Source organism: Phallusia mammillata, chromosome 1 (assembly GCF_965637545.1).
Source record: "Phallusia mammillata chromosome 1, kaPhaMamm4.hap1.1, whole genome shotgun sequence".
NCBI lineage: Eukaryota > Metazoa > Chordata > Ascidiacea > Phlebobranchia > Ascidiidae > Phallusia > Phallusia mammillata.
This window is the reverse complement of record NC_137252.1, coordinates 17,727,366-17,754,873: the sequence shown is the minus strand read 5'-3', so window position 1 is coordinate 17,754,873 and position 27,508 is coordinate 17,727,366. Positions and strand designations below refer to the sequence as shown.

The 27,508-nt window shown below is 37.0% G+C and overlaps 4 protein-coding genes across 5 annotated transcripts; 2 read left to right on the top strand and 2 right to left on the bottom strand.

Moving 5' to 3' along the window:
* Positions 1-4,515: 4,515 nt before the first annotated feature.
* On the top strand, positions 4,516-6,451 carry LOC145209271 (melanocortin receptor 5-like). The gene is made up of 3 exons (XM_080079539.1): positions 4,516-5,036; positions 5,312-5,670; positions 6,017-6,451. Exons 1-3 carry the CDS (start codon positions 4,675-4,677, stop codon positions 6,376-6,378), a joined length of 1,083 nt encoding a protein of 360 aa, XP_079935665.1. The 5' UTR covers positions 4,516-4,674; the 3' UTR covers positions 6,379-6,451.
* A 65-nt stretch (positions 6,452-6,516) lies between these two features.
* On the bottom strand, positions 6,517-10,913 carry LOC145209270 (arylsulfatase J-like). Its single transcript, XM_080079538.1, has 11 exons — positions 10,667-10,913; positions 10,016-10,129; positions 9,250-9,332; positions 8,972-9,158; positions 8,736-8,908; positions 8,254-8,345; positions 8,011-8,138; positions 7,542-7,770; positions 7,300-7,481; positions 7,072-7,196; positions 6,517-6,911 (listed from the first exon to the last, which is right to left on the bottom strand). Exons 1-11 carry the CDS (start codon positions 10,818-10,820, stop codon positions 6,783-6,785), a joined length of 1,596 nt encoding a protein of 531 aa, XP_079935664.1. The 5' UTR covers positions 10,821-10,913; the 3' UTR covers positions 6,517-6,782.
* Positions 10,914-14,972: 4,059 nt separating this feature from the next.
* On the top strand, positions 14,973-17,448 carry LOC145228751 (folliculin-like). The gene is made up of 3 exons (XM_080093969.1): positions 14,973-15,922; positions 15,993-16,909; positions 17,102-17,448. Exons 1-3 carry the CDS (start codon positions 15,356-15,358, stop codon positions 17,301-17,303), a joined length of 1,686 nt encoding a protein of 561 aa, XP_079950095.1. The 5' UTR covers positions 14,973-15,355; the 3' UTR covers positions 17,304-17,448.
* Positions 17,449-19,483: 2,035 nt separating this feature from the next.
* LOC145228765 (palmitoyltransferase ZDHHC3-like) lies at positions 19,484-26,826 on the bottom strand. 2 transcript variants are annotated; one of them, XM_080093970.1, is made up of 8 exons: positions 26,622-26,826; positions 26,296-26,429; positions 26,056-26,224; positions 25,654-25,763; positions 25,292-25,353; positions 23,997-24,102; positions 23,782-23,854; positions 19,484-20,486 (listed from the first exon to the last, which is right to left on the bottom strand). In XM_080093970.1, the coding sequence occupies exons 2-8, from the start codon at positions 26,409-26,411 to the stop codon at positions 20,280-20,282; spliced, it is 843 nt and encodes a 280-aa protein (XP_079950096.1). In that variant the 5' UTR covers positions 26,412-26,429; positions 26,622-26,826; the 3' UTR covers positions 19,484-20,279. The 2 variants fall into 2 exon arrangements, with proteins under 2 accessions (XP_079950096.1, XP_079950097.1); XM_080093971.1 differs by lacking the exon at positions 26,296-26,429 and having other exon boundaries at positions 26,622-26,803.
* Between the last annotated feature and the right edge of the window lie 682 nt (positions 26,827-27,508).

Here is a 27,508-nt window from a genome sequence, read left to right as displayed (position 1 = left end):
CAGTTACGAAATGGTTCGACTCAGAATTTAAAGTATATCACTTACAACCGAAATATACCAAATGCATGCATGTAGTCAGTAATCAGTATAGTTGGGCAGCTGGTCCTAGAACAAACAAATTTTATTTTCATGAAGTAAATAATTTACTTTGGGTTTAATATTTAGTCGGAAAGTGTCTGCCATAACTTCTGGGAAAATCTACTAACACCATAACTCACGTCAGTCGATATTTGACTAATTTTCGGTAAGTGGCGCAAAGAGCACAAATCCCATTGAAAACGGTTTATCTCGAAGTATGTCTACGTTTGGGGCTATTAGGGTTGGGGTTATGTATTTTCATTAAAAATTCAATGAAACTGACCCAAAAATTTAGTTTTTAATGTAAAATTTAAAAACTTATTTAGCCGCAACCCTACCCGTGTTTAGCCGTTAATAAATCAGCTCCTGCGCCACCTATCGAAAATTAGCTAAATGTTCGGCTGACGTGAGTTATGGTGTAAGTAGCTCTACCTAACTTGTACATACATTATTTATGTACAAAACCCTTTTGTTTCATTACAAACCTAAAAAAATCTTTGACAAAAGAATTGTTCTTGTCGAAGCAAAACACAATACAGCAAAGATTAGAAAGCGGTGATTAAGAGATAAAAACGCAGACGACCATATCGATAAACATTTGGGTTTCATAGTCAACTTTGTGGTTATCTGATCTTAATTGACACAAATATTTTCGTAGACATCTAGTGAAGCATTTTTTTAGGTTTCTTTTACATTGTAAAAATATAGATGGAAAATCTACTAATTTTTGTTTTTAATTTCTTCGTGTCACAACATGTTTGCATAGGCTTACAGATACTGTGCTTGTCGCAAGGAAGGCTTTACAATTTCAAGCAAACTTTATTGTATCTGTTGCTAGTCAAATTTCGTGTTATAGCCGAAACGCAAATGCTAGTTGGCTGATCTATAACACCGCAGCAGCCACGAATAATTTGTGTCATTAATATTGCAAAGCGGCAACGACGCTCTTTTTTGTCACAAACTGTACTGTAACAAGGTGATATGCTATGTGTTTTGGGAACATAGACACATTTTTATAACGCACTGTATAAGACCAAATATTGCTTTGTTAAACATATAGACGTTTGACTAAAGGCACCAAAATTATGCAACCTGGTGTTCGCTTTTGTTGTTTTACGATTTGACGCAAACAGTCTTTTAAGCATTGTCAAATTGATTTTTAATTTTGTGTTTTGAGATTTGGTCGATTTTATTCACCATTTGTGTTTTTGAGGGAATTGATTTTATTCGGATTCTGCTGTGTTTTGTGTATTTGGCTACTGTTAAAAGGCAGCAGAACATTTGGCATATAAATTTGGCAGATTGGTGCAATGAGTAAACACCAACATATGCTACATTTTTGTGTATATCTCAGTACCTCAGGTTTAGACATCTGAGCTGCCCTCGCAAGCAATTTAAAGCAGCACGACAAAAAGAAACAAATAGGGCAAAATGTTTTGTTTTTACTTTGCACTCGAGCACGGACTTAGGATGAAACATAAATACTGGTTTCGATTCTAACGTAATTTTTTTATAAATTCCCAGAAATCAACATACCACAGGAATCTCCAATAAAAAGGTGTCTCTGCTAATCACAGGTCAAACAGAAACTGATTTATTTCAGGATTTATTTATGACCAGGCCTTTGGTGAACAGGATTAACACCACTTCCTGGCGTCTACCTAGTAAATATTTGGCGCAGAGTCCATGCCCTTAAATCAATTGAGGACGTCAATAAACCATAGAAACCACAAAGCGTACAATATTAGAAATTGTCGAGATAGAAAAATGTTATTTGCACAAGGCGCCTAAACAAAGCAAACGACGCAATCGACGCAGCCAATCGGTAACCCTGGAACGTGGTTTGGCTTTGTTGCTTTATTTGTATCCCACAGCTGCGGTTATAGTCAAGGTTTCTTTAAAGGCGTGAGATTCTGTTTTGACCTAAGAGCTTTGACCAACGATAAGGTAATATATTAGCTACGAGCGTTTAAACTGTGGTGTTTCGCAACGGTTTGGCCGTTAATCGTTCGAGTCGAGTTACTGACTTTGGTACAGGAAGCAATACTCATTGACGGCGGTTCTAAAATTATAAAACACAAAGTTGACGCAGTCGCGACCAATTGAGACTGAATAAAAGCGCTGGTTTGCGGACTATGCTCGCAAATGGTCGGATCGTTGGTCAAGGTCAGTTGTGTAGCAGAAAATAGTAATTGATAGTTTATTATTTTAAACAAACAAGTTGTTAGGCAAGTGATTATATCAATCATAAACTCTTGGAGCAAAGTATAGAAAATATTGTCTTTGTAGTCTTGAAGATCAGTTGTTTACCATACAGTCAAATAAAACTAAGCAAATTGTCTAAATGATCGGAATCAAAGTTTTAATGACGCACATACTATAACCGCTACTCTTTAATTTATTTTTGATAAGAAATGTAAATAAATTGTGTGACCTACGTTTCTAATACCCGGAGGCGGCGAAGCTTTTAACTGATGTTCAACTAACATCTTCTGTCAGCTTAGTTGTGGCTAGTGAGAAAGACTAGCTGACCAGCTGCTGATGCAATCGGAAGTTATCGCTACTGCGTCTTGTTAGCCGTGTTTGTCATGTGGTTTTCCATTTTTATGTATGAAACAAAGTCAAGTTATGTTTATTTTAGAGTTTTGAGATATTTCATCGAAAACTGACCAATTTTGTAGCTACCATAGAAATTAAACGAACAGCCGTCTGTAATGGATTTTGGCGCTAATTATAACAAATCACAACGAAAACCATAATTGACCACTATGCCTTGTTGGCGCAATGTTTTCGGTACATTTTGACCGTAAAATTTGGGGTGGGTTTGAATTTTTTTGTAGTTGTTCGGTTAAGATTATTAAAACAATCAAAATAAACTGTAGGACAAAAGCGCAACTTTCAAATTCATAAGTTTACATTTGGGTTTGAAAGGAAGCTGTGACCTTGAACGACGGAATTCGCGATATGCCAACAAGGCACTCCTATTCTTGTTAGGTGGGAAAAGAGACTTTATCGCGGTCCAACGGGTTGAGAACAAAGACCCAATTTAAACTCCTGTGCAGCGATTCGTTTCCTTTGCTTTAAGTACACTATTTGTACAGACGAGTCAACATGGCATACATGTGTCTGCTACTCAAAATAAATGCTGGTATTTAAAAGTTTGCTTGTGAACTTAGGTGCAGTTTGGATGTTTTTTTCACATTTGGCAGTTTATTGTCGTTTTGTAATTATCAGAAAGAAAAGGGGGCATTGTATCCTAATTTGTAAATCAAATAGTTAAAATTAGTTATTTTTCCACATGTCCAATCACAATACGACATTCGATGGGAACGCTTGTGAGTTAGCTGCTGGATAAGTTAAATTAGCAATCCTCGTCCAAGGTGATGTAAGCCAAAAAGGTTGATAATTAAATGCTGCTCAATTTTCTGCCATTTACTATATTATAGATGTTTTAAGACTTAAATTATCTTAGTTTTAATCTTGTCCAAGTGGAGGTTCAGAAAAATGCGACGTCCCTTTTCCAAATCTAAGGTTTGATTATTTACTTCAATAATCGTTATTTGGCGTTGATTTGAATGTGACTGCAGCAAATCAATACTGCATGACACTTCAATTCAATCACTATCGAATTTTCGTTATTTTACTGGCTAATAGAGATTTGGTGTACGTGCGATAAACAGATTCAAAAAGCGTTTTTTTTGTAGAATCCTTCACACAATTTGTAAATTGTCAAAAACAGGTGGATTATTTTTATTTCAAAAAAGTCAAAACACGTTTCAACGATTTGCTTAAATGCTCACGAACAAGCTTTTTTGGAAAGTGGTGTTGCAACAGATAACCAACCAAACATTTAGAGAAAGAAACGTTGATGTAAAATAGTTTGTTCAGATACTTTGTGCCTTGTAATGGTTTGGCTCATTTTCCTCTTCGTTGACCTGTGAATGATATATCCGCTTCGACGGCAGCGTTGGTTAAGTTTGTATGCTGCGTGATATGTCGTACCAACGTTGGTGACTACCTCCTTTTTCGTATCTACCTCGACACACATGTAAGCATGTCGTTTTCTTGGTGTAGTTGTTATTTAATCTGATTCTGATATAGAAGCACTGCTGCTTCGGCATTTACATTACTGAAAAACACAGGTAATCAGTGATCGAAAGGAGCGATAAAATGAATTTCAGTATATAGTGTGTTAGTGGTTGAGACATATTCATAAAAATCAGGAAAACACATATTTAGATCCAAAAGATGTTACTTGTTATGAACTTTTAAAGTTTCATTTTTACGTACATGTTCACAAATTTTCTGCAGTAGAAATATGTATTTTTTATAATCAGCTAGTTAGAAAATTACTATTTAGGCACGTCAGCTTGTTATTGCAGCGTGTATTCTTGTCAAGAGAGTTACTTGATATTTTATTTTGTTTTTAGATCTGTTTTAAATTGCCGTACGATCTGTGGGATCGATATGCAAATTATAATATTCTCCAAACCCTTGGTGGTGACCGGAACGTAAAATTAACTGTTTGTTTAATACGTCGTTTACTATCCTACGGTGAGCTGAAACGTGGCAAAGGCAAACAGTCGTATATTGGTAATGTTTGCCGAACTTGGCGCCATACGGCGTTCCAAACAACAGATAACAAGCTTCGTGGAAGGAACAAGCAGTCTCGGGAATTCCACTTCAGTGCCTGGTATAACAACAACGCAACCACCATGTGCCAGTCTAACATCCTGCGAACCAATGGATCTGAAAATCTCCGCGGTCATATTGACAATCAGTTTGTTGGCTTTTCTCGAAAACCTAATCTTGTTGGTAGCAGTTATGCACTGGAAATTGAGCAAGTCATGCCGGATGTTTTGGTTCTTATGGCATCTTTCGCTTGCCGACGTCGTCCTGGCTCTTACATTTGCTTTTTTTCATTTAAGAGTTCTAACGTCTTGCCCTATTCCTCACAGGTAGGCAAAGCATTTTGTAGGAGATGTTTCTGTGTGTTGTTATGAAAAATCTAATGTTTATCAGACTTTATGAATCCTTTTTGAATCAAACACTCTAAAACTGATCCTAAGAATATTTTTTTTAAATAATATGGTTTAAATTAACAGTAATCCATTGATCAAGTTTGTAAATTGTGACATAATATATATAGGCCTTTATGAACCAAACAATTATAACATGTATGCCTATATTTTATATTTGCGCATGTCCTTAAACTCAATCTATATTTGAACAGTTGTATGCCAAACTACCAGGCCGAATCTATCATCATTCTCGTTCTCTTTTTTTCAATGATCGGAGCTTCGCATCTGTTCGTCCTTGCAGCCACTGTCGACCGCTTCATCGCAATTAGATGGTCACTGCGATACGCGGAAATAGTCACTACGCGGAGCACGAGAGTCGTGGCGGCTTGTATTTGGGTTTGTTCATTTACTTTTCCAATCTTTGGAGCGTTAGGCATTCTTCTGTGGGATCCTCAAGTCTCTTACTCCGCAACGACGCTTGTTTGTGCCTCAACGTGCCTGCTTTCGGCAGCTGGTGTCATCGCTCTCAATGTGTGGTTGGTCCGCTACGCTTGGTCCAGAATGCGCAATGGTAAGTTGCGGAGAAAACAAACGGGAAAATTAAATTCTCCATTAGATTTAAAGGCTAATTTACCAGAAATACGTATCTACCTGGACCTGGTCATATGTTAGACCTAAAGTGTATAAACAACCACTTTACAAACAGCATTACATAAGGTTGCAATCTTTAAAGTTTAGTGGTTATGTTGTCTAATGAAATAAAAGTTTTCAAAGTTGTTTTAGCTTTAGTTTTAAATAACGGAATAGGTTTGCCTGCATAATCAATTCATTTTCGTCAACACAAAAAGAGTGGCTAATCTTTTTTTGACAACACAAAAACGGATAAAACTATACCAAATCATTTATTTTTTTAACAGCTCCAGCCATGCCGGTGGTTTCGCGAACCAGGCCGTCAACGAGCAGTTCCTTTCCTGATCTTTCGGCGTTTCAAGATAGCGTTAAACTCACTGTGACTCTTGCCTTGTTTGTTGGATCTTTTCTCCTCAGCTGTGCACCATGGTCCGTGGCGCTTGTTGTCTGTGAAGAAGCCCACAGCTGTGCAGCCAAGCAAAATCAAGATTACACCCTGGTGTTGGTTCTGTTTCATGCCCTTGTCATACCGGTTTTATATGGTTTTCGAGTGGAAGAGGTCAAAAGACGCGTAATTAGGTTTTGGAAAAGTTTTTTGCCGCGAGATGATGCTCTTGACAATACATGTTGTTGTAAATGTTACTCGTGATCAATAAAACATTAAATGTGTACTTTTCTGTATGTTTTTATTGTTTGTTTTTGGTTTAAGTGAAATCTTTCGTTAGTTTGAGATTTGCCTATGTGTTACGTTTGTTCATTGCTATTTACAAAAGCTAACTTACCGTTTAGGTACACTATTCACGGTTTTGAATAATCTGAGCAAAAAAATTAGAGCCAGTATATTTGTGACTGTAGAATATGACTACACTTCGACAAATGCTATTGTCATTTGCTTACTTACCATTCTTCTGCATCTTATAGCACTTTTGCCTCAACTTTTGCCCTCTAATCCAGCCCACATGCTCTTTTTAGCATAACGACCACATTTCGGAAAGCAATTAGTCTATTTTTTAACTGGACTCTGACTAACAATGTTAAAATCACAAAATTCGATTAATCAAGCCAAGGCACCATATGTTTGCTACAGTCTTTTGAGGGACAGCCGGATATGTCAAAGTACGAATTTAAATGTCCCATCCTTTTTTGATGTTCCGCCAACTTCTGAAGTAACTTTTTGACAACCTTAAAACAGTGAAAGTCTTTACCTGCAATGTTGTGTAATCTTTTGTGTGTTCAAATGAAAGACAAGGCATTTCCAATAGAAAAACCGTTAAACCTTTTTAAGTCATAAAATCTATCGAAACCACAAAGTCATAAATTCCTGATTAGCTCATAACGTCACCTGTGGATATTGTTTCGATACTTCATTTTCTTCGTAAGGATCCTCGTCAATATTGTACAACTCCACATATTTTGGTTCTAGCCCTTTTCTTGATAAAATACTCCCTTCGCTTGGCGTTGTCCAACCTATGCAAAGATAGTTGGTTGAAAAAACTACTAAACACATTTTTGAACTAAAAGTTTCAAAAAAGAAGAAACAGACTTGTTTGATTTTTTTACTTGAAAATACCTCTAAACCGTGTCTGTCCCGTTAACAATTTGAAGCTGCCCTCGCGGATTGCGCAACTGTTTCTGACGTCAAATATCTTCATTTCATTTCGGTACTTCTTCGTTTTTTTATCGTTTGGTTTACAACAGCCATCCTTTACCATATGTAACATAGAGTTTCTCGCGGGAGGAACAGCTTGGTGTCTGCGCCAAAAGTGCGACACAAAAGTAACACAGACAGTTTGCAGTTTTTTTATCATTTACTTGATTGCTTGCCATTGATCAATTCCGTCAATATCCAAAGGAACCTCATCACACCCAACTGCGCTCAAAATTGTTGGCAACCAGTCAGTGACGTGCATCATCTTGTTGTTGACGTAATGATCAAGTGAACGATGATGAACAATTGCAGGTACCTTCATTCCTCCTTCGTAAAGCGTCGCTTTTTCGCCACGAAGGGGCCAATTGCTTGCTGTTCCGGTTCCCCCATTGTCTTAGCAAATAATTATTCTTTAATTTAACAGCCACGATCAATTAAGCAAATAAGAAAATCAATTTTAAAAATTCAATTGCGATTAATAATTTTACCTCACGTTATATTTATCCGAGGCGGTCAGTTATTGTAACTGTCATCCAGACCAACTTGTTTTCGTTTCGATAAAACTTAAGGCAAACTACTTCTTTTACGCCACACAACTTTCGCCTAACGGCCTTGTTAGTGATGTTTACATACCTGATGTAAAAATGAATAAAGTATCATCCCACATATTCGAACTTTTTAGACTGTTTGCAATGGTTTCCACGGCACTGTCAAGTGCACTTATCATTGTAAGAAGTTGGTATCGGTCGTTCCCTGCTTCTCTAGAATAAAACGGATAAAAATTGCAGTTTGATTAAGAATAAAAAATACACAGTTGGCACTGCTTCGTAAAAGCAGTTTAGAAAAAACAACAACCTAGAGTGTTGATTTTCATACCTTCGTATTGATCGATATTGTTTGCTGTATGTTTCAGGAGCTTCGACAAGGGGCCAATGAACTGTTTGAAACGGCACGTAGAGAAATAGAGGCTGCAAAATGTAATGCTTGCCCCTTTAGTACGACAAAGGCGTTGCATATCAAAATTGATATTAACGCATCCCCGAATAAATTTGTTCCAACAATAAATATTAGACCAAAAGCCCATAATTTGATCGAATCCAAAATAGTCCCAAATGTTATTTATTAAAGAGTCATATCATGATTAGTTGGCCTGTTCCAAACTTTAAAGATGGAAGTCACAAATTAGAAAAGTTTTCTGACAAGTTCGGACAGAAACCGATCTTGAATGGGCGTTAATATTTTTCACAACGTTTTGCGTGCAGGATTAATTTTTTGTTTTAATAAAAAAGGGGTCTATAGGATCAGTTTATAATTTTGACACACCACACAAAGCGTCACCACACTACTTTGGAACATACCGTTGTGGGATCGTGGTCAGTAATGATATCACTAACTCGCTTGGCGACCATCTCACTCTCGTAAGTTCCGTTGGGAACAGTAACGGGTTGACCGTTGTACATCAGGTCCAAGGCGCAGCAGTCCTTTTTAACAAGCGGCTTTCCAAAGTATTGGTATATGGACGAAATATAACCTGATAAAAACAGAATAAGCATAAGCGTCAAAAGATCAGTAGCTCATATTTCATTAAAAATACCAAAAAAAGTATCAAATCCGCGTTTGTGTGGAAGGTAGGCGGTCTTGCAATGACCCAAATGCCATTTTCCAACCATGTGAGTAGCAAAGCCGCACTTTTTCAAATATTGCGGCATAAGAACGTGCTCAAGAGGCAAACCTGGTCGATAAGTAAACTTCATTATGTCAGTTTGTGTTCCCATTCGACTCTGTAACGTATAAAAGGCAATACTGTATTTTGCACAAGAATGTTTTAGTAAAATTAAAGTTTGTAAGTAGGAATATAAAAACATTCTGTACCGGGTATTTTCCAGTCATCAGAGCTCCTCTGGTAGGACTGCAAGTGGGCATAGTGTAATGTTTGTTGAGTTGAACCGATTGTTCTGAAGCGTAGAATCAAAATAAAACCATAATATCATGTAAAACATTGCGTGGAGAAGACAGAAGACAAATAGTATGCTGTAACTAAATTTTTGTTGCTTGTGTCTGTGCTAAGCGATAATAAGACGGCATGCCATAATTCGATTACACACACCTTTAGTATTTGTTTTAGTATCACCTTTAGTACCAGGCGTATTGCAATTAATTTGAGTGCTGTTGGTTAAAACAAACAAGTTAGATTCGAGTGTTAAGTATGCGCTTGCACACTGGTTCCGCTGTAAGAACTAACTTATGCATCATGCATTAATTGTTGTACATTTACAGCAGTGATTCTCAAACTGTGCTCCGCAGCACACATAGTGTGCCGTGAGAGATTTCCAAGTGTGTCGCGAAATATTCCCCATTTTAAAATGCAAACATTACCTGGTGTTTAAGGATTCATGGCGAAATACTTGTGTGCATTACAACATTTTAAAGCTCATATTTTTGTTATTGGTAATGAAAAGCTTCCTTACTCACCACCATAAGATTAAAAATTAACATTCTTTGAACAACTTTTGTAATGTTTACCTGCGAAGTGTGCCGCGAAAAGAAATTTTAGCTATTTGATGCCCCGCATGCTTAAAAAGTTTAGGAACCACTGATTTACAGTCTAGCATTCTCGTCGCGTATTATTGACGCTTACTTGCTAAACTGTCGAGAAACGGTGTCTTTACGGCGGATCCAGAACCAACAGCTTTGTAACCGAGGTCTCCGTGGCCTAGGTCGTCAGCCAACAGAAAAACAACATGTTTCGGTACTGCAAAGAAACAATGCATTTAGTTTAAATAGTAAATATTTGCAATGACCTTAATTTATCATCTGTGTCAATCATTTTAATTAAACAGTTGTAAACGTCGGAATAAAAATACATTTGCCAGAAGAGCTCTATAAACAGAGTTGCCATCGACTTGAAGCCAAAAATAAGGACAACCGCAAAAATATATTTTCGTACGAAACGAAACAAACATTATGAACAAATCTTTGCCTTTATATGAGCAATGACACACCATATGCAATATTTGGGCAAGAAAAAAATCTGTTGCAGCAACTCCTTGTTTGTAGAAAATACTTCGTACATCTCACAACCGCTTAGGTCTAGGTTTACTTGTAGAAATAAGGACAATGAACTTTTCTAAGACATAGCCCTTCAAAATAAGGACAAATCTTAGAAATAAGGACGGTATGGCAACCCTGTCTATAAACTTTAAACAGTTGTAAGTAAATCAATATCATAAGAGTTGATTTTCGTTTCAATTGACGCAAGGATTGTAGTTGTAAAACACTTTTTACACACCTTTATCTTTTTGTCCCAACTCCTTTGCACCTCTGAAAAAGCCCATTTTGCGAAAAAACAGTATCAGCAAGAAGCATAAAAATCCGATCCCGAACGAACGAAGTATCAGCTTCAATGCTCCTCGCAAAACTGAATACATCTTTGGTCCAAACATTACGTTTACCACATTGAGGATTTAAACTAAAGGATAACAAGTCGTGTAAGTGAACAAAGAGCAAAACCGCTTCTAGCAGCTACAGCTAACCATGTCTATACCATGAAACGTATGACACACAATGGTTATTGTTTCAGTTTGCAGTGTGTGAGCGCGCCCAACAATATCCCATTGTTGTGTCATAATACGTGTAAAACAAAGAAACAGCAATAAGCGCCAGAAGCATACACTACATTTAATGCTACGTGGGGATTCATTTGCTGTTAATGCTGACACGACTGATTTACCAAGTGTGCTTAACTGAGAAAAAAAAAGAAACTAACTAACAACAAAAATCGAAAATCATGAGACAAAAGGGTTTTTTTCAGTGGCATTTCATTTCAAATTTTAAAACGGCTTTGTGGCTCCCAGCGTTTTTTTAACATGTGTAACTAGTCCCAATGGCTCTTAGAGTGGTAAAGGTTGGCGACCCCTGACCTAAACTAAACTTTGTTTGGCTATTTAGGAAAAATGCTTAATCAAAGATTTAGCCTAAGTTGCCTGTTTTAAGTTAAAATAATGTTGTTTTTAGATTCGCCACGCCATATTTCATCACATGTGTAATTCGCATTAGTTTGTTTATTTCTATTGTGAAACATTTATAAGTGTTTTGGCAAGCAGAAACTAATGGGTCCCCGGCATGTATGTTGATGTTTTAAAACAAAATTAAGAAGCAAAATTCAAAAACTTTTAAAAGCACAAAACGTAATTGTTAAAGGCTTTTTAGGTAATACTACAATACATAGGCGTCGATTTAGGGGTGACCGGGGTGACATGTCTCCCCTCCTGAAAAAACAGGGGTGACAACATATGTATTGTCTCCCCTGATTTTTGTTTGAAATAAAGTGTTGCCAGAAAAACCACATACACGCCTATGCCGTAAACCGGCTGTTTGTGCGATCGAAGGTCACAATCAATGACAAACGCAAGTGTCTCGTGGTTTGTTGTGCAACGTAACAATGGTTGCAGTAACAATCGGCATTGTTATGTGTAGTTAATTGTTTTATTCTCAGCACAGGCTGGCCGGCCAATAGGCTGCTTGCTTGTGTTTGAAAATTACTGATGTAAAGAAATATTATATATTATATGTCAACCATCTAATGGCGCCTAAAATGCCTAGATTAATTTCTAACTTGAAGCGCAGATTGAGCTGAACAGTCTGACGATCAGTCTTAGCTGTTTATAACGTCATTATCTATATTGTGACGCTTAGGGTAGGCCTATCTGGTTTTTCGCATTGTTTGCACACAATAGGCATAAAAACGTCTGGCGCATATGGCCCTTTGGCTGGTAATACTTTTTCAGTTACATAAAATGTGTTTAGAGCAGCTTGAAAATTGTAATATTTCACGAAAGAGTTTTTATTTAGGCCACGGCCGCCAGTACATATATTTTAATAAACATGTTCATGCCCGCAGGTTGTGCACCGCTGGACTAGTCAAACTAATGTATAGGCATTTTTGCAGCCAAAACGCAAGCAACCCTCGAAAAATACGTTTTCTGTTTAATGTTGAGTCATTTAAAAATCGTCACACGCAATGTAAATGAACATCTTGAACAACGTATACTTGAATCCTGTCGCAACTTTATTATCTGACTGCGTGGAAGTTATATCTGCAAACTTTATTTCGTTACGTGCAACCGAATATGGGTCATAACTTCGTGCGGTCGCCAGGACAACGGAGCAGTTAACGCAACTGCTTTGTGTTCCTACGATTGTGGGTTTTAACCGCTGATGTATGTTTTTAAAACATGGAAAGGTCTCCCCTAAAATTTTGCAAATAATTAAAAAATCGACGCCTATGCTACAATATAACTAACGTACTGTGCTGACTGCTGACCGCTGCGCAAGTACAGCACAGTTTGAACCGATCATCGCAAACTAGCGGATATTTACCACCCACTTTGCACTAGCTTGCCGCGGCCGTCCACCTGTCAATCACCCTGTCGCCTCTCGCGTGACGTAGCAACAGGGACAAAATTAGTGTTCAAACACGTACTTAGGGCTGTAAAAAAGTATTGAGGCGATTTTAGGCTTAAGATTAATAGGTCCGACAACGTCAAACATTTGCGAGGTACCTAGCTTCAGACATATCTCTATTATGCATGTAAATTTGAATTTGTCTAAGCTGTTTTTACAGTACACAGTCGTTGGTTAATGCAGGTAACATGATTTATAACACTGCAAAACAACTTTTACAATACGAAGGCAGAACAAAACATCTAATATTTCGCAGACAAAATGGCTTTTCTGGGTACCACAGTTAGTTAATTTGTTGTGTTTTAAGTTGGCGATATTGAAAGTTTAGGCATTTAAACGTTGTTTCCCAGCAGATCGCTCACACCACAAAACGGAACCTCTAACAATGTAACTTAACTTCCTGATTATCAGTGTGCGATAGTGCGAACGATTAAACCAGTAAATCTATAGTGCGTCGCATCTACGCATCAGAGTATGGCACACTGCCATTACAGGCGATTTTATCCAAGTATACATGGCCCTATTCTGGAATTAGAACGACACAAATAAAAATTTGAAAACATGCCGTCACTCCCTCAAAAAAATACGGACGATAACAATATTAGGCTACGCATGATAAACTTAGATCAATCCAAGCCTTTGATATCATGATACTATTTGTACGAAAATATGTGCGTCTAAACTTAAACTTGTTTTCAGAAAATCAATGGGAATAGTAGCAGTTTTGATATCTTTTCGTTAAACATTTTCGTTAACGCAAAGGCTTGATGACACGACGTAAAATATATAGGTTAAACAGGCACAAAACGTGATACGTTCATTCAGAAAAAAATATTCTGTTAATTTTGGATATCTATCTCTATAAGATTCGATACAGCAGTTTGTACCTAATGAAACCCCGCTCACTTATCGCCGATATCTTTAAACTTTCTGTACTCCTTAAAATCTTGTGACAATCTCGTCTGATAAACTCTTCCAATTCATCTTGTCCACAACTGTTAATATTTCTCTAAATCTAAAGCTTCGTTTACCATAAGTTTGACGCATCTGTCAATGAGTAAACCAGGATGTCAACTACCAAAATGATGCGGACCATTGTTTCATGTATAAGCCTATTTTACCTTTTTTTTCATGGGCGAAATATATTTATCTTGAATTCATAAAGATGAATGACTTCATGTTTTAACCAATTTAAACTTTAAATCAACAAGCGTAAGGTTCATTGTAGGTCTTACATCCACCATGCAACGAGCTGGAAGATTCTACAGTATAAAGTTTAAATAAGTTATACTGTAGCCTATTGCAGACCACAAAATATCGTTTTAATACACTCGAAGCCGAATCAAGATTTTAAATAAACAAACGCACAAAACGTTTTGCTTGTCGCTTGCGCTTTACACCCACAAATAACATCACACCAATATCACGTCGAAAAGGCGGTACAATATACCTATAAATAAACCTTGTCACAACACTCGATCGACGCCATTCCATAGCGCCTTTTTAACAAAAACAAACAAACAAACAAACAAACAAACAAGAAAGCAAACTCGCTGTTCGTGAACACAAAAGTATGTAGTAAACCACGTGGGTAATTTGAACGCTTATTGATTTCGTCGTCGAGTTTCGAAATACAATTATTTTTTGTGTGTTTTAACGCAATGTTGCGATCTTTAGTTATCAGAGCCAAAATTGTTAACGTCATGTTACGAAAATGTCAACTTCATGGACGAAAATTTTTGGCTAGCTGTTTGGGTTAATGAATTAAACCGTTTGAACCGATTTGCAGATTCGGGTTTATTTCGGGTTTGACTGGCTGATTAAAATTATCAAGCGTGACAAACAAAAATTGACAGTAACCGAAGTCGTTTACCCATGCCCGTCGACAATTCTGCTAATGTTTTAAACATAGCATTTAATTAATTCGTCCTTTCAAAAAAAATTCAACAAATCACTTAAAAATGTAACAAATCAAAGTCTATAAATTAACATATACTTTGTAACAAATAATGCCGTAGCTAATCAACCGTAAAATTGTTTACCAGTGACGTCGGTCATGTGACCGTTCGTAAGATTAGCTGGTTATTTGGTATTAGTCTATATTACTCATCACATCACATGCTTTGTGTTGAAATGGTTTTTTGTTTGTTAAACGTTTAAATTATTGTTTTTCTTAATACTCGTAAGACGTCGTATTCATGTCGTTAAATACCTGTAATGCGGTAGCCGGTAAGGGCAATTAGCAAATAGCAACCAGACAAATTGTCAGAAAGTTTGATATGCCAGAACAAATAGTCATTATCAGGTGAAAATCGTACAAAGTTGGTTTAGGAAAATATAAAAATAAATATCCTAAGAAAAAATGTTTGTTGTGTTTCATTTTGTGTGTTGCTTTTAAGTCAAAGCTAGTTCCTTTTTTACAGTGTTAAAGCAGAACATTGTTGGGTATACTGAAAGTATTGAAGTGTAAGTAGCATATATTACAAGTTGGTAATGTAAACAGTACACATACACAATGTACACTGTTATGTCATTGTGTCATTTTTGTGAGCACCATGGTCCAAGCATTATGTTTTCATGTGAGAAAGTTCTACCTACTGAAACAACTAATGGTAATGTAGAAAGGCCAGATACAACATCAAATCCTGACGATGAGGGTAAATCTTCATCACCTCAAACCTCAAACAAAATCAAGGAATCATCAATAAAAAAGACAGACCTTTGTCAAGCATGCAGGTCATTGCCTGAAGATAAGGAAGCCTTCGTGAGCAATGATAAAGAAACTGGTTCAACTTACCTAAGCACCCAACATCCTCACAACTCTGAAATGTTTAAGCGTGTTCGACAAGCATGTGTACGAAGCTTAAGTGGGGAAGTCTGCCCTGGACGACAAGGACCCATACTTTTTGGTGATGAACAACATGGCTATGTGATAAGCTATACATTTTACATAAATGACAACCTTGCTCGTGGCCAAAAGCGTATGTACAGTATCATCTGTATGATGGCTGATCGAGTGTTTTTAATTCAGTCCTGGACATTCTTGGTTGGATGCATTGAAAGGGTGATCGAATACATGCAGGTTGGTACTTGTGTAAGTAAACAATTTTAAGTAGATTTGTGTTGTAAAATAGTTTTTGTTTTGTCCACAGAATTGTGCAGATTATGTTTATAAAACAGAATCCAAGGAACAACCACAACTCCCAGCTAGAGTTCATGCAAGGATGACAAATGCAATCACTCCTAGAAATTTTCGACAGCTACGTGGTGATACATCTAATTCTCGAGCTTTAATCCAGTTAACTGGTAATGCTGAGCTCTATCAGTACTTGCATACTGCCTTTACTTGGATAATGAGACATTGCCGGACAAGAATTCAAGAACACATTATTTTTGCACCCCCAATTGATGATGACATTGTCCGTGCTGAAATTTTGGCTCGGAGCAAAAGGTCTAATTCTGTAATATCAAATGAGGATGTTGCTCTTGCTGTTGCAAATGAGGAATTAAGAACTAAGTCGCTTAGTGAAGCCAGTGATAATGAAGTCCCATACAATTGCTTCAGGTCACTTCGTCATATGAGAGACATCCTACAGCCTCCACTATTTAAAGCAGTGGCTTGGCATTTACTGATTGGAAATCAGGTTATATGGAGAGGACATGACCAGAATATGGTCTCATCTGCTCTTCAAGTACTAAAAACAATCATTCCTGTTGGCTGTGTTAAAATGGTCACTGATTCAAATGTGTATGTCAACTCATATGAAAGTAACCTTCTTGGATTAAGAGAAACTGTTGCACTTCCAAGCCATGTAAAGTCCTCTGACCAATACATTTTAGTTGACATTGTAAGAAAAGCATCAGCATCACAAAGGCTTTCCCAACTTTCTCTGTCGGCAAGTCCACCAACAGCATTTGGTGGTATAGAATTCCGAATGACAAGTGGTTGTATAATACCCGAAAAGATGCCAGTCATGCTTCATAAACTAGAAGTTGCTCTTGCCAACGACAGTCTTTCAGCTGAAGTGGTGAAACATTGCCTCATTTGTTTAAAGCAGGAGTGGATGAAGTAAGATATGTTTGAAGTATATGCTAACATGATGGAAAACAATAAATTGTTTTTGTTGCAAAGTTTAAAAACATGTTTATTTAGTTGCTGACACAAAGATTTTTTTAATTCAAGCAATATGAAAATAATGAAGTCATCAATATAGTGCATTCTATGTTTTTGGACTATCTGTAACATATTTTGTTATTACAGCAAAACCAAAGTGCTTTTCAAGTTTGTGAAAATTGACAACCGTGACAAGGAAGACACCAATAAGCTGCTGCAAGTCTGTCTCAGTTGCACTGAAGAAGACACAAGATTGCTGAAGTTTTGGATGACCGGACTTAGTTTTCAATTCAAGGAGAAACTTCGGCAATCAGCTCGAGCTGAAAAATCAATGTTAAAGACATCATGATGAAAAAAATCTCTATTTCACTTTAAAACCACTATAAAGGGTCTCAGGCTTATGTTAAATTCGCACCAATCCTTTTCTATGTACTTCCCCTTGTATGCTCTTGTTAAGAATTCTGTTAAATACACCACTTTCTGTAAACACTGAATTTGTGCTGCTTACATACACACCAGAGTAAGATTTTACTTTATTACACTTGTCCATTTTCAGATTTTGAAACAAAATTTTACACCTTCTGTAATTTTTTGCAACCTCAAGAATTTCGTATTTGCCCTTGTACAGTATAAACTTCTATTATTTTTTTGGCCACTATGCATTTTAAATTGCCTTTTTATGGATCCCCTTCCCTGAAGGGGACACATATAGTTTTTGTCTATTTTTTTTTTCTGTCTAACGCAGATTTGTTCCCATGTTTTGGTCAAGAAAGAATGGTTCAAACTTTTTCAAATTTACACACATTATAGATATTGGTCTAAAGATGATCCATGTGATTTTGACCCCGTTTGATTCCTCGGTTAACCCACAGCCCCCCAAAACGTGAAATTTTTAAAACGGCTATAATTGCTAAATTACTTCATTTAGGAGTTATATGCTTTGTTGTTTGGTGCAATATAAAATATTTCGAAGAATTTTGTACCTTAAAAAAGATTTACCCATTTTCACTCCTTAAACCCCAAAATATTCATTTAAAAGCGGCTGTACTGACCCAAGTACATAATCTGAGGGTTTCATGCTTTGTTGGTTGGTGCAATGTAAGCTATTCTAAAGAATTTTGTAACTTTTTATTGGATTCACCCAATTTTACCCCTTAAACCCCAAAATAATAAGTTTTAGGCCAGAAATACAAGCCCTAATGTGCTGAAATGTTAAACAATTGTTTGCAGTAGGTTATTCGTTTAGTATTTAAAAATTTGCCCTTATCGGCCAAATAGTTACTTTTACAGCCCATAATAGGTGTACACTGTCAGTCAGATAGAAGTCTCAACTCTCAAGGTAGTAATTCACTTGTTTACGATTAAGGCGGGTGAATGCAGCGGGAGTGCTCGGCTTGACGTCCGGAAGGACGTTTTACGAGACAGTCGTGTTGGTGATTAGAAATCAGCTGTTTTTGCGCAGCTATGCTATGTCGTTTTATTAAGTTATCAAGCACATTTTCAGTTTTGGAAAATTGTGTTTAAAAACTGACCTTGAACGACAATATCAAGGTCAAAGCATGAGATTAAATTGAAAGTATTTTTCCTGTTCTTATTTACTGTTTTTTTGTAATTATATGACAATAATGATGCAAAAAGAATACGGACAAAATTTTAAAGTTTGGTTAAGGCTAAAGTTGGTTAAGTTTTTCCTTAAGAATCTAAAAATAACCAGGATGTTTGTTTACCATAAATCCGCACACACGCGCGTGTGGGTACCCATTCGTTTTTGCCTGCAAAAACAATCATATGTGTAGATCAAATGATGTGTATAGTAAATTGGTAAATATCTAACAATGATGGTGCCCTATTTGTACTGTTACCAAATCGCATATGCATATGTGGCGACCAATTAGATTATGCTTGCAGAAACAATTATGCTATAAAGTGCCAGGAAAAAGATAGGGACCCAATGAAATGTAGGTGCCAAATATATATCCATTATAAATATAGTAAATGGTACATGTGATACATCGTTAAATATGATGTAGTATATATAAACTGGCAATATATAGGAAAACCACTATTCTAGTTTATGCATGAAGTGGCAGGTACTTAAGTAACAACTTTTACTCTTTATGTATATCACAGGTTTATTTCTGCTCCTTAGTGTCTGTCATTGCCAGACAGGAGCAGCAAAACCATCACAAATATGTAAGATGTCACAGAATAGTATCTAATACAACACAGTAAAGGCGTACACAAATTTAGCAGTGTCACAGCTAGGGTGTTACAAAAATATCAGTCCGGTTGCCTTAAATAATTTATGAGCGTGGGTTAGTTCAGGCTGCACTTAGCCGTCATATTGGGTGAGATCCAAATCCCATCTTATCTCATGTAAAAGTTTGGAGGTTGCAATGAACAATTCACAAAGTGCGTTGTTGTTGCCACATCAACTTGACATGTTGCACATGATAAAATGGCTAAACTGAACTTCTGATGCATTGCAAGTACGGTAATCACATTAAACACTTTAGGGACAGTAAAAACTACAAGAGGAAAGACATGTATTTACTATATTTCATCTATAGCCCAGTAGCCACATTTAGTTACACATTAAAAGTGATGTGTACAACCAAACCAGTGGTGGTAATAAAAAAATTGTCATAAAATCATAAATACACAACTCCCATTGGCACTCCTTTAAAGTGTGCTTAAATGGCAAAACTGTTTTGTACTCTTTACAGAACGATGCTCGCTAGAAATCTTCAGGCTTGGAGGTTTTTTGTGGCTTATTGTCTGCATAAATTTTGCTTGTCCAAATTCAGTAAACCAACGTTATATATTATCTTGCAATTGATCGGATGTTGCGAAAAATGGCAGATATGCTGGCTGGTGACAAACGTTTATGTAAGCGCGCGTTAAGTGAAAATTGGCAAGCGAAAAAATCGAGATTATGTGGTGTTTATTACACATGTACAACTGTTTAATGTGATACTGTTTCTAGCAAGGTATCATTTTAAACCCCATCGGTACGGCACTAAATAGGTGCACCAAACCTGTTTTTCACTAAATGTGTATTTACGCAATGAAATAATTGGTTTGAGAGAATTCAACGTCTGATATTGGTTTGTGTCACTTTTGAAAACTATAGCGTGGATGACAAAATACCGCAGTCACAACTAAAACATGCCAAGAGAAATAAATATAAAACTACACAACCGACGAAACACACTTTCTATGCAAATGCTAGTTCACCAACCGAACAGGAAAAACGACACAGGATAGCATATATATACTGTATGATCGACTTGGCAAGCCTTCGGTGGATTGTCAGTGATAACATTTAAACGTCGTAGCTGCCTGAAATCATCGGCCGCGTGGTGGCGCTGGTGGGACTCGAACACGGAAGAAACCAGGTGTAAAGCGGTCCATGCCCAAACACTTCGCGAAGAAGAGCCATGCGAGGTTTTTTCGGTCGAGGAGCTCGCTGCTTTCTACTTCGGTGTATCGTGTATTCAACCCCCGTCTCGTCGCCGAAGATTGACGAAAACTAAGCAATACCAGAGGATAGTTAAATAACAGACGCTGCACCTTTTTAAAAGTCTGGTTGGCTGGGTTAATAAGCATTCAACTGTTCTGTGCCCATGTATATGGTATTAATTTGCAAGTTTAGCGTTATAACACCGTTAAAATGTTCTCCGATAGCAAAACCATGGGATGTATGATAATCACTGTTGTGCTATTTAATAATTTATACCACTTCCACTGAAATGTGACCATATATTTTTGCCTGGAAATTGATTCGAGTTAAAAATGTTAAACAACAGTTAGTTTGCAGCAAAGCAGGTTATGTTTGTTTTGGACGAGATGTATGAAAATTGGGCTTAAGACAGGTGCACATGTTGTATTAAATACACATATACATCTTTCCAGTAGAAAATAATGATGAAGTTGAGGCTAAATTTAACCATAAACTACCTATACACCTATACATTAAACGGATCATAATGCAAAAAGTTGTCATTGAAACCTCCGAATCAAATTTTCTATTGTCCTAAACAACAATTAGCCGATAGTGTTTACGCCACAGAAAAACAAAACATTAAGCATACAAGGCAGAAAGTTTTAAGACACAAGTGCATGGAGGCATTTGATCATGTTCAATTATGTTTAGCAGTACCGGAAAACTGTGACGTACGAAGTACATTTGTTTCTGTACAGCCCGCAGAGAAGAAATGTATTCGTTTTGGGAGTCAAGTTCATGGTAACGCAATATCTTTTAATTTTAAGGAGAGAATTTTAGTCGAATTCACGTCGTTCAGAACAAGTCCCTATACGGTTCGAAGTTTGTATAAGAGTATGCTTTTTCATAAAAGTTGTGTTTAGTTTAGACCAGGGCTTGTCAAATCTCAACCTGTGTGGTACCTCCCACCACTAAGCGTTTTGTAAAATTCAGTGGGTGGTACGCACTATGACAGGGGTGTCCAAACTGTTTTTAACGGGGGCCCAATTTTACCAGGTAAAGACGCCCGCGGATCAACGTTTTTTCAGAATTAAGACACAAATTTACAGGATTTAAGGAAATTTTGTGATTTTGTTGAGTCATAGCACCTTCCTTTTTACCGGTAAATGAAGGTCCATGGAAAGTTTTGCGTGATGTAGCGTCGACAAAACCCAAAAACTTAATCCAAAGTTCCAAACTATGGCGGGCCATACGCAACACAATTTAAAAAAAAAAAGCCGCGGGCCACTTAAAATGCCGTCGGGGGCCGCATTTGGCCCGCGGGCCGCAGTTTGGACCACCCTGCACTATGACAATACAATACAATATACATTCGTAGACAAAATTTATAAAACAATTTAACTGGGCAATGAAAGAAGATTTAGACTTTTGATAAACCCAATACAAAAACACAAAAATCAACAACTTGTGTATTTGACCGTTCGAAAAACAGATTAAGCCGCATCGAACAATGGCCCCTCACCAATCCCGACAATACTGGACAAACAAAAGGACAAGGGGAAGACAAAATATTTTGCGACAGTATCAAGTAAATTCCCTACTTCACTGAGGAACACATGCACCCTGGAGGCTTTTGTTACAGGTTTTGAGGCACCACTTCAAATCAATGCAACAGCCGAAACTGTGCTTAGCACTAATAGAAGCGCGTCAGCGAAGGACAATACAAAACAGTGGGCGGTTTCTGTAGGGCCGTTGAGTTTGGAATGAGATTAGACGAACTGTTATCGTTGTTACAACCACAACCGCGCCAACGCTTTCTGTGCGGTGGCTGCTAAGACGTGCCTTCAATGTCTAATTTGTAGCGTAGCGGGACTTCACTATTATCAGTGAAAACAAGTTAGATTAATATGCAGCAAAGTAGATATAGCTGCGGCAATACCTAAATTAGCGAATCAGACGTGTTCCAAGAATCAATATCTTTATGAAAAAAATTCGTTTGCAAAATCCATATAACAGTTTACAGAGCATGGAATACATGGCATAATTGTTACGTGCAAGAAATCACAAAAAAAACAAAAAAACAAAGCTGGTACCCAGGGAATCTCAACCATCTCAAAACTACGTTTCCAACAAAAGTGGCGTTTGACTACAAGCACGAACTTTCGACGAAGTGACATTTTCGCAAAGCTTGCAAGCCCGACTTCCTGCAAATCCCGCATTGCACCCATCATAAGTTTTTTGTGATAAATTACTTAATTTTCTTTGGGTGTTGAAAAAAACGACATTTATAGGAAGTTAGCTACTTCCTGGCAGCTGGGCTATTGACTGCTTGTTACATACAAGAAATCTCACAACTGGGTTCGATGCATCAAAACGGTTTAAGGTGAATTGCATATTTTGGTCTTTTTTTTGGTTAGGAAATCAATTTTAACGTTGAAAAAGAATTTCACAAGTTTATGTAATATGTTACTTTATAACTTCATAAATATGAAAAGTTTCGACAATTTCATTGCTATTTTAACGCGACAGGTTGCTCCACCGTTCATATCTCACCAAAAACTTATTTTAAAAGAAACGAGCGTTTCGCCTGCAGCCCTAATCTGAACATGATGCATTACATAAAGATATCAATTTGCTTGTTGAATCCTTCTGGTTAGGTGCGGAAGCCTCAAGATATGGTTGTATTTAAACGTAATATTCTGCTTAATTCCCTTACTGTTGGTGCACAGTATGTTTGCTCTCAACTCAACACAACAGTGGGTTATCTGCTATTGTGTAACACCCATAAACTTTAGGCAACACAGCATTCCTTTAAATTTTAACCGCCAAGTACACTCACACAACGTGCGAAATTGCTTTATTTGTTTTCTGCGAAGCGACGGGGTTTTTCAAGCCGTTAAATTTAAATACAGCAGTGGTCTAAATGTATTTTCAAACTGCACTGTACGATCCCTATTGTGCCAGCAATATGAGCAATCAGATGTACCAAACGAAATGTCCTACATAGAGCAGCACACCGGACATCGCTCAATGCTAAGCAACAGTGTTATAAATGTCAACTAACTCAAAACGTAAACCAGTCGTAAGGAAGGATATACCATGAGATGTTGTTTAGTAAACACAAAACGTTCTTAATTAGAGGATACAATATTTTCCGAAAAGTGTGTTGAAAGTCCTTGTTACAACTGGGGCTGCGAAATGTCATGTTTACCCATAACAAGCAAAGCGTTTGTTATCTATGACCCCCATCACTTCCTGTAAACTTTAAATAACGTTGATAACGGTGATTGTTTTAGGAAAAGATTTGTCTGTACGAAATATTTTTTACGGAAATAGAATTAAACCCTGTTTAGTCATACATATAGAATTGAACTTTACATACCTGATCATAGATCATGACAATAACAAAAAGTCCAAAAAGAATTGATTCAATACAGAGCCCGATCCCGTGCGCTCTGTAAGACAAGGAATAGATTTCAAAACACATTAGATACATTGGATAAAGTTGTGTTCCATGCCCAACGCACCAGCGCGGTTAAGGACACCTTGTATATAATAAAAAGAGCAGTACTAAATCAAAGGAATAAGGTTTCTTACACTGTGGTTCGCCGCGATAGGAAATCTGCATTGCTATGGCGATTGCTTGAAAACATCCAGACCCACCCACAAATGTTGAGGACGATGGCGTAAATACATAGCACCCCTGTGATGGAAAAAATTAGTTCAGTGAGGCTTGAACATATGATTTCAAAAACGTATTTGTTGATCCATTCCTATTTTCTTTGGTGTTAGAACCAGTTGCTTGCGCAGTGCAGGATCGCTTGGTGCACCTTAACATCACTTTAATTTTGCTCTGTGCAACTTTATATTGCGAGGTGCACTTTTACCATGCGATGCACCAAGCAAAGGTGCACCAAGCGATCCTGTATATTTTAGATGCACCCGTTGCATGCGTATTGGTCTCACTTAATGCAGTGATGTAGATGAAACATATACACATGCGCGTGTAAGAAACACATGTACCATATGTAACATACATGTGTTAGCAACAGGAAGCACATCCTACGCGGGAAATCGCAAAAGGCCGTTTTAGTTGCGACTACAATAATAAAGCATCTATTACAGGTGGTTTTATTAAGAAATCTTATGAAAGGCCAAGCGCTGAGTTGACGCGAACGGAAATCCCCTACAGGATGCGTATACAACAAAGCTTAATTCGAAGTAATGCTAAGTAAGATGCTTTAAAAGTGTCATGGCGATATTACATGCCGCTATTGAAAATTTAATTCGGAATACACACAAAGCCTTCAAAAAGATAATAAGAAGATAGCAGATTATGTGAAACGGCCCAAGGGAAAACGATACCAATTTTAAAGACCACTACAGAAGGATGATTGGCGGTTTGTTTGTTTAATTACACTGCTGTTTCATACTTTCCACGTTAGCAAGAAACGTGTTTCAAAAATGTTTAACCATAATTTTGTTCACGGATTGTTAAATCATAGGTAAGGAAGGCAAATTTATTATTTGGAAATAGCAAAATTTAAATGTGATATATAATACATACATTCATATTCCTAACAAACATAATATAGCCACTGCTGCCAGTTGAACAACACTAAACATCATACCACACTTATTCCACAAATGTCAAACATTTGGTACAACAGTTGGTATTTTAGAACTGTACCTATAACATCCTCTATGTTATTTGTAACCTTGCAATTAAAAGGTGCCAACAACATTATTTATTTATTACCTGCTGTATATGTTTGGTGCATATTTGATTCTACAACAGATGGTTAACTACATATTGCTCTAATGACTTTACATACCCCCTATTGTTAAGAGCTAAAATACTTTGATTTGTAAAAAATGAATGCGTTCCATACCAGTATAAAAAAGAAACTGAATGAAAAATTTCTGATTGAGCTCTCCAATGCAATTGTTGACCCTGCAAGAAAATATAACTGTTGGAGGCATAGATTGTTTTGTGATCAGGATGTTCTTTAAGAAAAGTGTTCTCTTGTATCGTGTCAATAGAATAAACAAACTTGACAAACACAACAAAGTACACATGTAAGTTGATGATACTTTGCACATGTGTGTTAAGTTTGTCAATAAAATAGACACATTTTCAAGTGTATTTGTTTCTCTACACAAAGTCATAGTTAACTACAGCCTAAAATATGTAAATATACACCAAACAGAATAGTAAAGGTTATCTATCAACAATAAAAATAGTGAACTTTACCACGGACAGTGATGATCCATTCGCCTAACACATCTGCGACAAATCTTACAATGATGTGCACGTGGAGGCCTGTAAGTCTCACACCGCTGACAAATTGTCCAATCTTCACTCTGTGAAATTTCCTACAGTTTTATTTTTGCCACAAAATTATACATTTGAAACCAAGTTTATATGCCTAAATTGTATTTTGGAAGTTATTTTACTGTACTAAATCAGAAACAAAATCTCAATATTCAAGTACAGTCAATTGTTTATTACATGTACATGCGGTCTTTCAAATTGTCTCTAATTAAACCTTGGACATAACTTGGGCTTTGTCCATTTTGACTAATTTAAGCATTTTCAACAAACTGAACTGTTGAATAAAGTTTGCATGTAATATCAAGTCAGCTATATAACCACCTGGTCTTTTTTGTGTGACTTTTCATTTTGAGTATGAATGTCCGAAAAATCAACCCGGACAACTGGAAGGGGGACGATTCCAGGATCTGAAAACACTGCCCTGGTGTGTGAATACAACAATGCAAAAATGACTGAATTGAACATGACAGCATGTACAGGTCCCCATAAGCTGAAACAACATAAAGGTGACCCATGTAAATATTAGCATCAAAATCTGATAAACAACTTCCTGCAACTCACCTTCCCATTAATGTAGTCATGATAATGTGCTGAATAACCACATAGTCCGCATAAAGAATCAAAGCATATGTAAACACCATGCAAAAAATTCCACAAGGGTCTTTGTGAAATACCATGTTTCTTATCTACAATAGCTATACACAACACAACACAAATAAACCTCACAAACTTAATGTCTTAAAAATCAACAAATGAGTAGAATAATACAGAATCCTGTGCTTGTGACCTAGTGTATACTATGGTGTTTCACATCATTTTACATGCATTTTCAAAAAAGTCATGAAAGTGCGCTAACTTTTTTACAATTTACAATGTTACATGATTACATCATTGTCTGTACATGCAGGCCTGCAGGGCAACACTTCGGCCTGTCTGACTCGCGCGTTTCTGTCTTAGAGCATTTGGCATTTGGCTCCTGGTCCACTTCAGTTTGACTTCTGACCAAATTCTAGTGGTCATTTGTCATTACTAATTTGCTCGCTTTACCAGCTGCTTGTCAGATAATTAAATGTATGCCACTTAGGCGCCAACTACCGACGACGTCGTCAAAATAATTGTACACTTTTACGTGCCGGCTGCCGGGTATGCAGTTTATGATTTTGAATGAAAATTCGCACAGATTGAACAAAGGAGCATTATCTGGAAGAATATATTCCTACATACATTCTACATGCTATGGGAGGTGTGAACTGAGCGCGATGGGAAAGATCTTTACCGTTGTTTTTAAAAGACATAGTCAAAACCAGTGGTTCTCAACCTTTTTTCTTTCGTGGCCCATTTTCATTGCTCAAAAATACTGTGGCCCAGCAAATTTTTAAGAAAGAAAAAAAAATACTATAAAATAGGTTCAGAAAAAAAGCAGAACATATTTCAAACAGATTATAAGTTCAAAATAACTTAATGCAAAGAATTCATAAAACAACACTTTCCCTTCTTTAATCAAGCACTTTCACTTATGATTGGTCTGTGGCCCAATCAAAATGCTTCCATGGCCCACCGGTGGGCCATGGCCCACTGGTTGAGAACCGCTGGTAAAAACTAATGTAGCCTACCCATTTCGCCTGGTGTTTATAGAGAACTCACATTGCGTTATCACCAAGTTCATTCTTTTTTAATTCAATATATACTTTTAAAGTTTCATCCCAGAAGCAAAACCGCCTCCACACTTTAAAAAGTTTAAACATTGTCACAATCGTCCCCTCGGTTGGCAAAT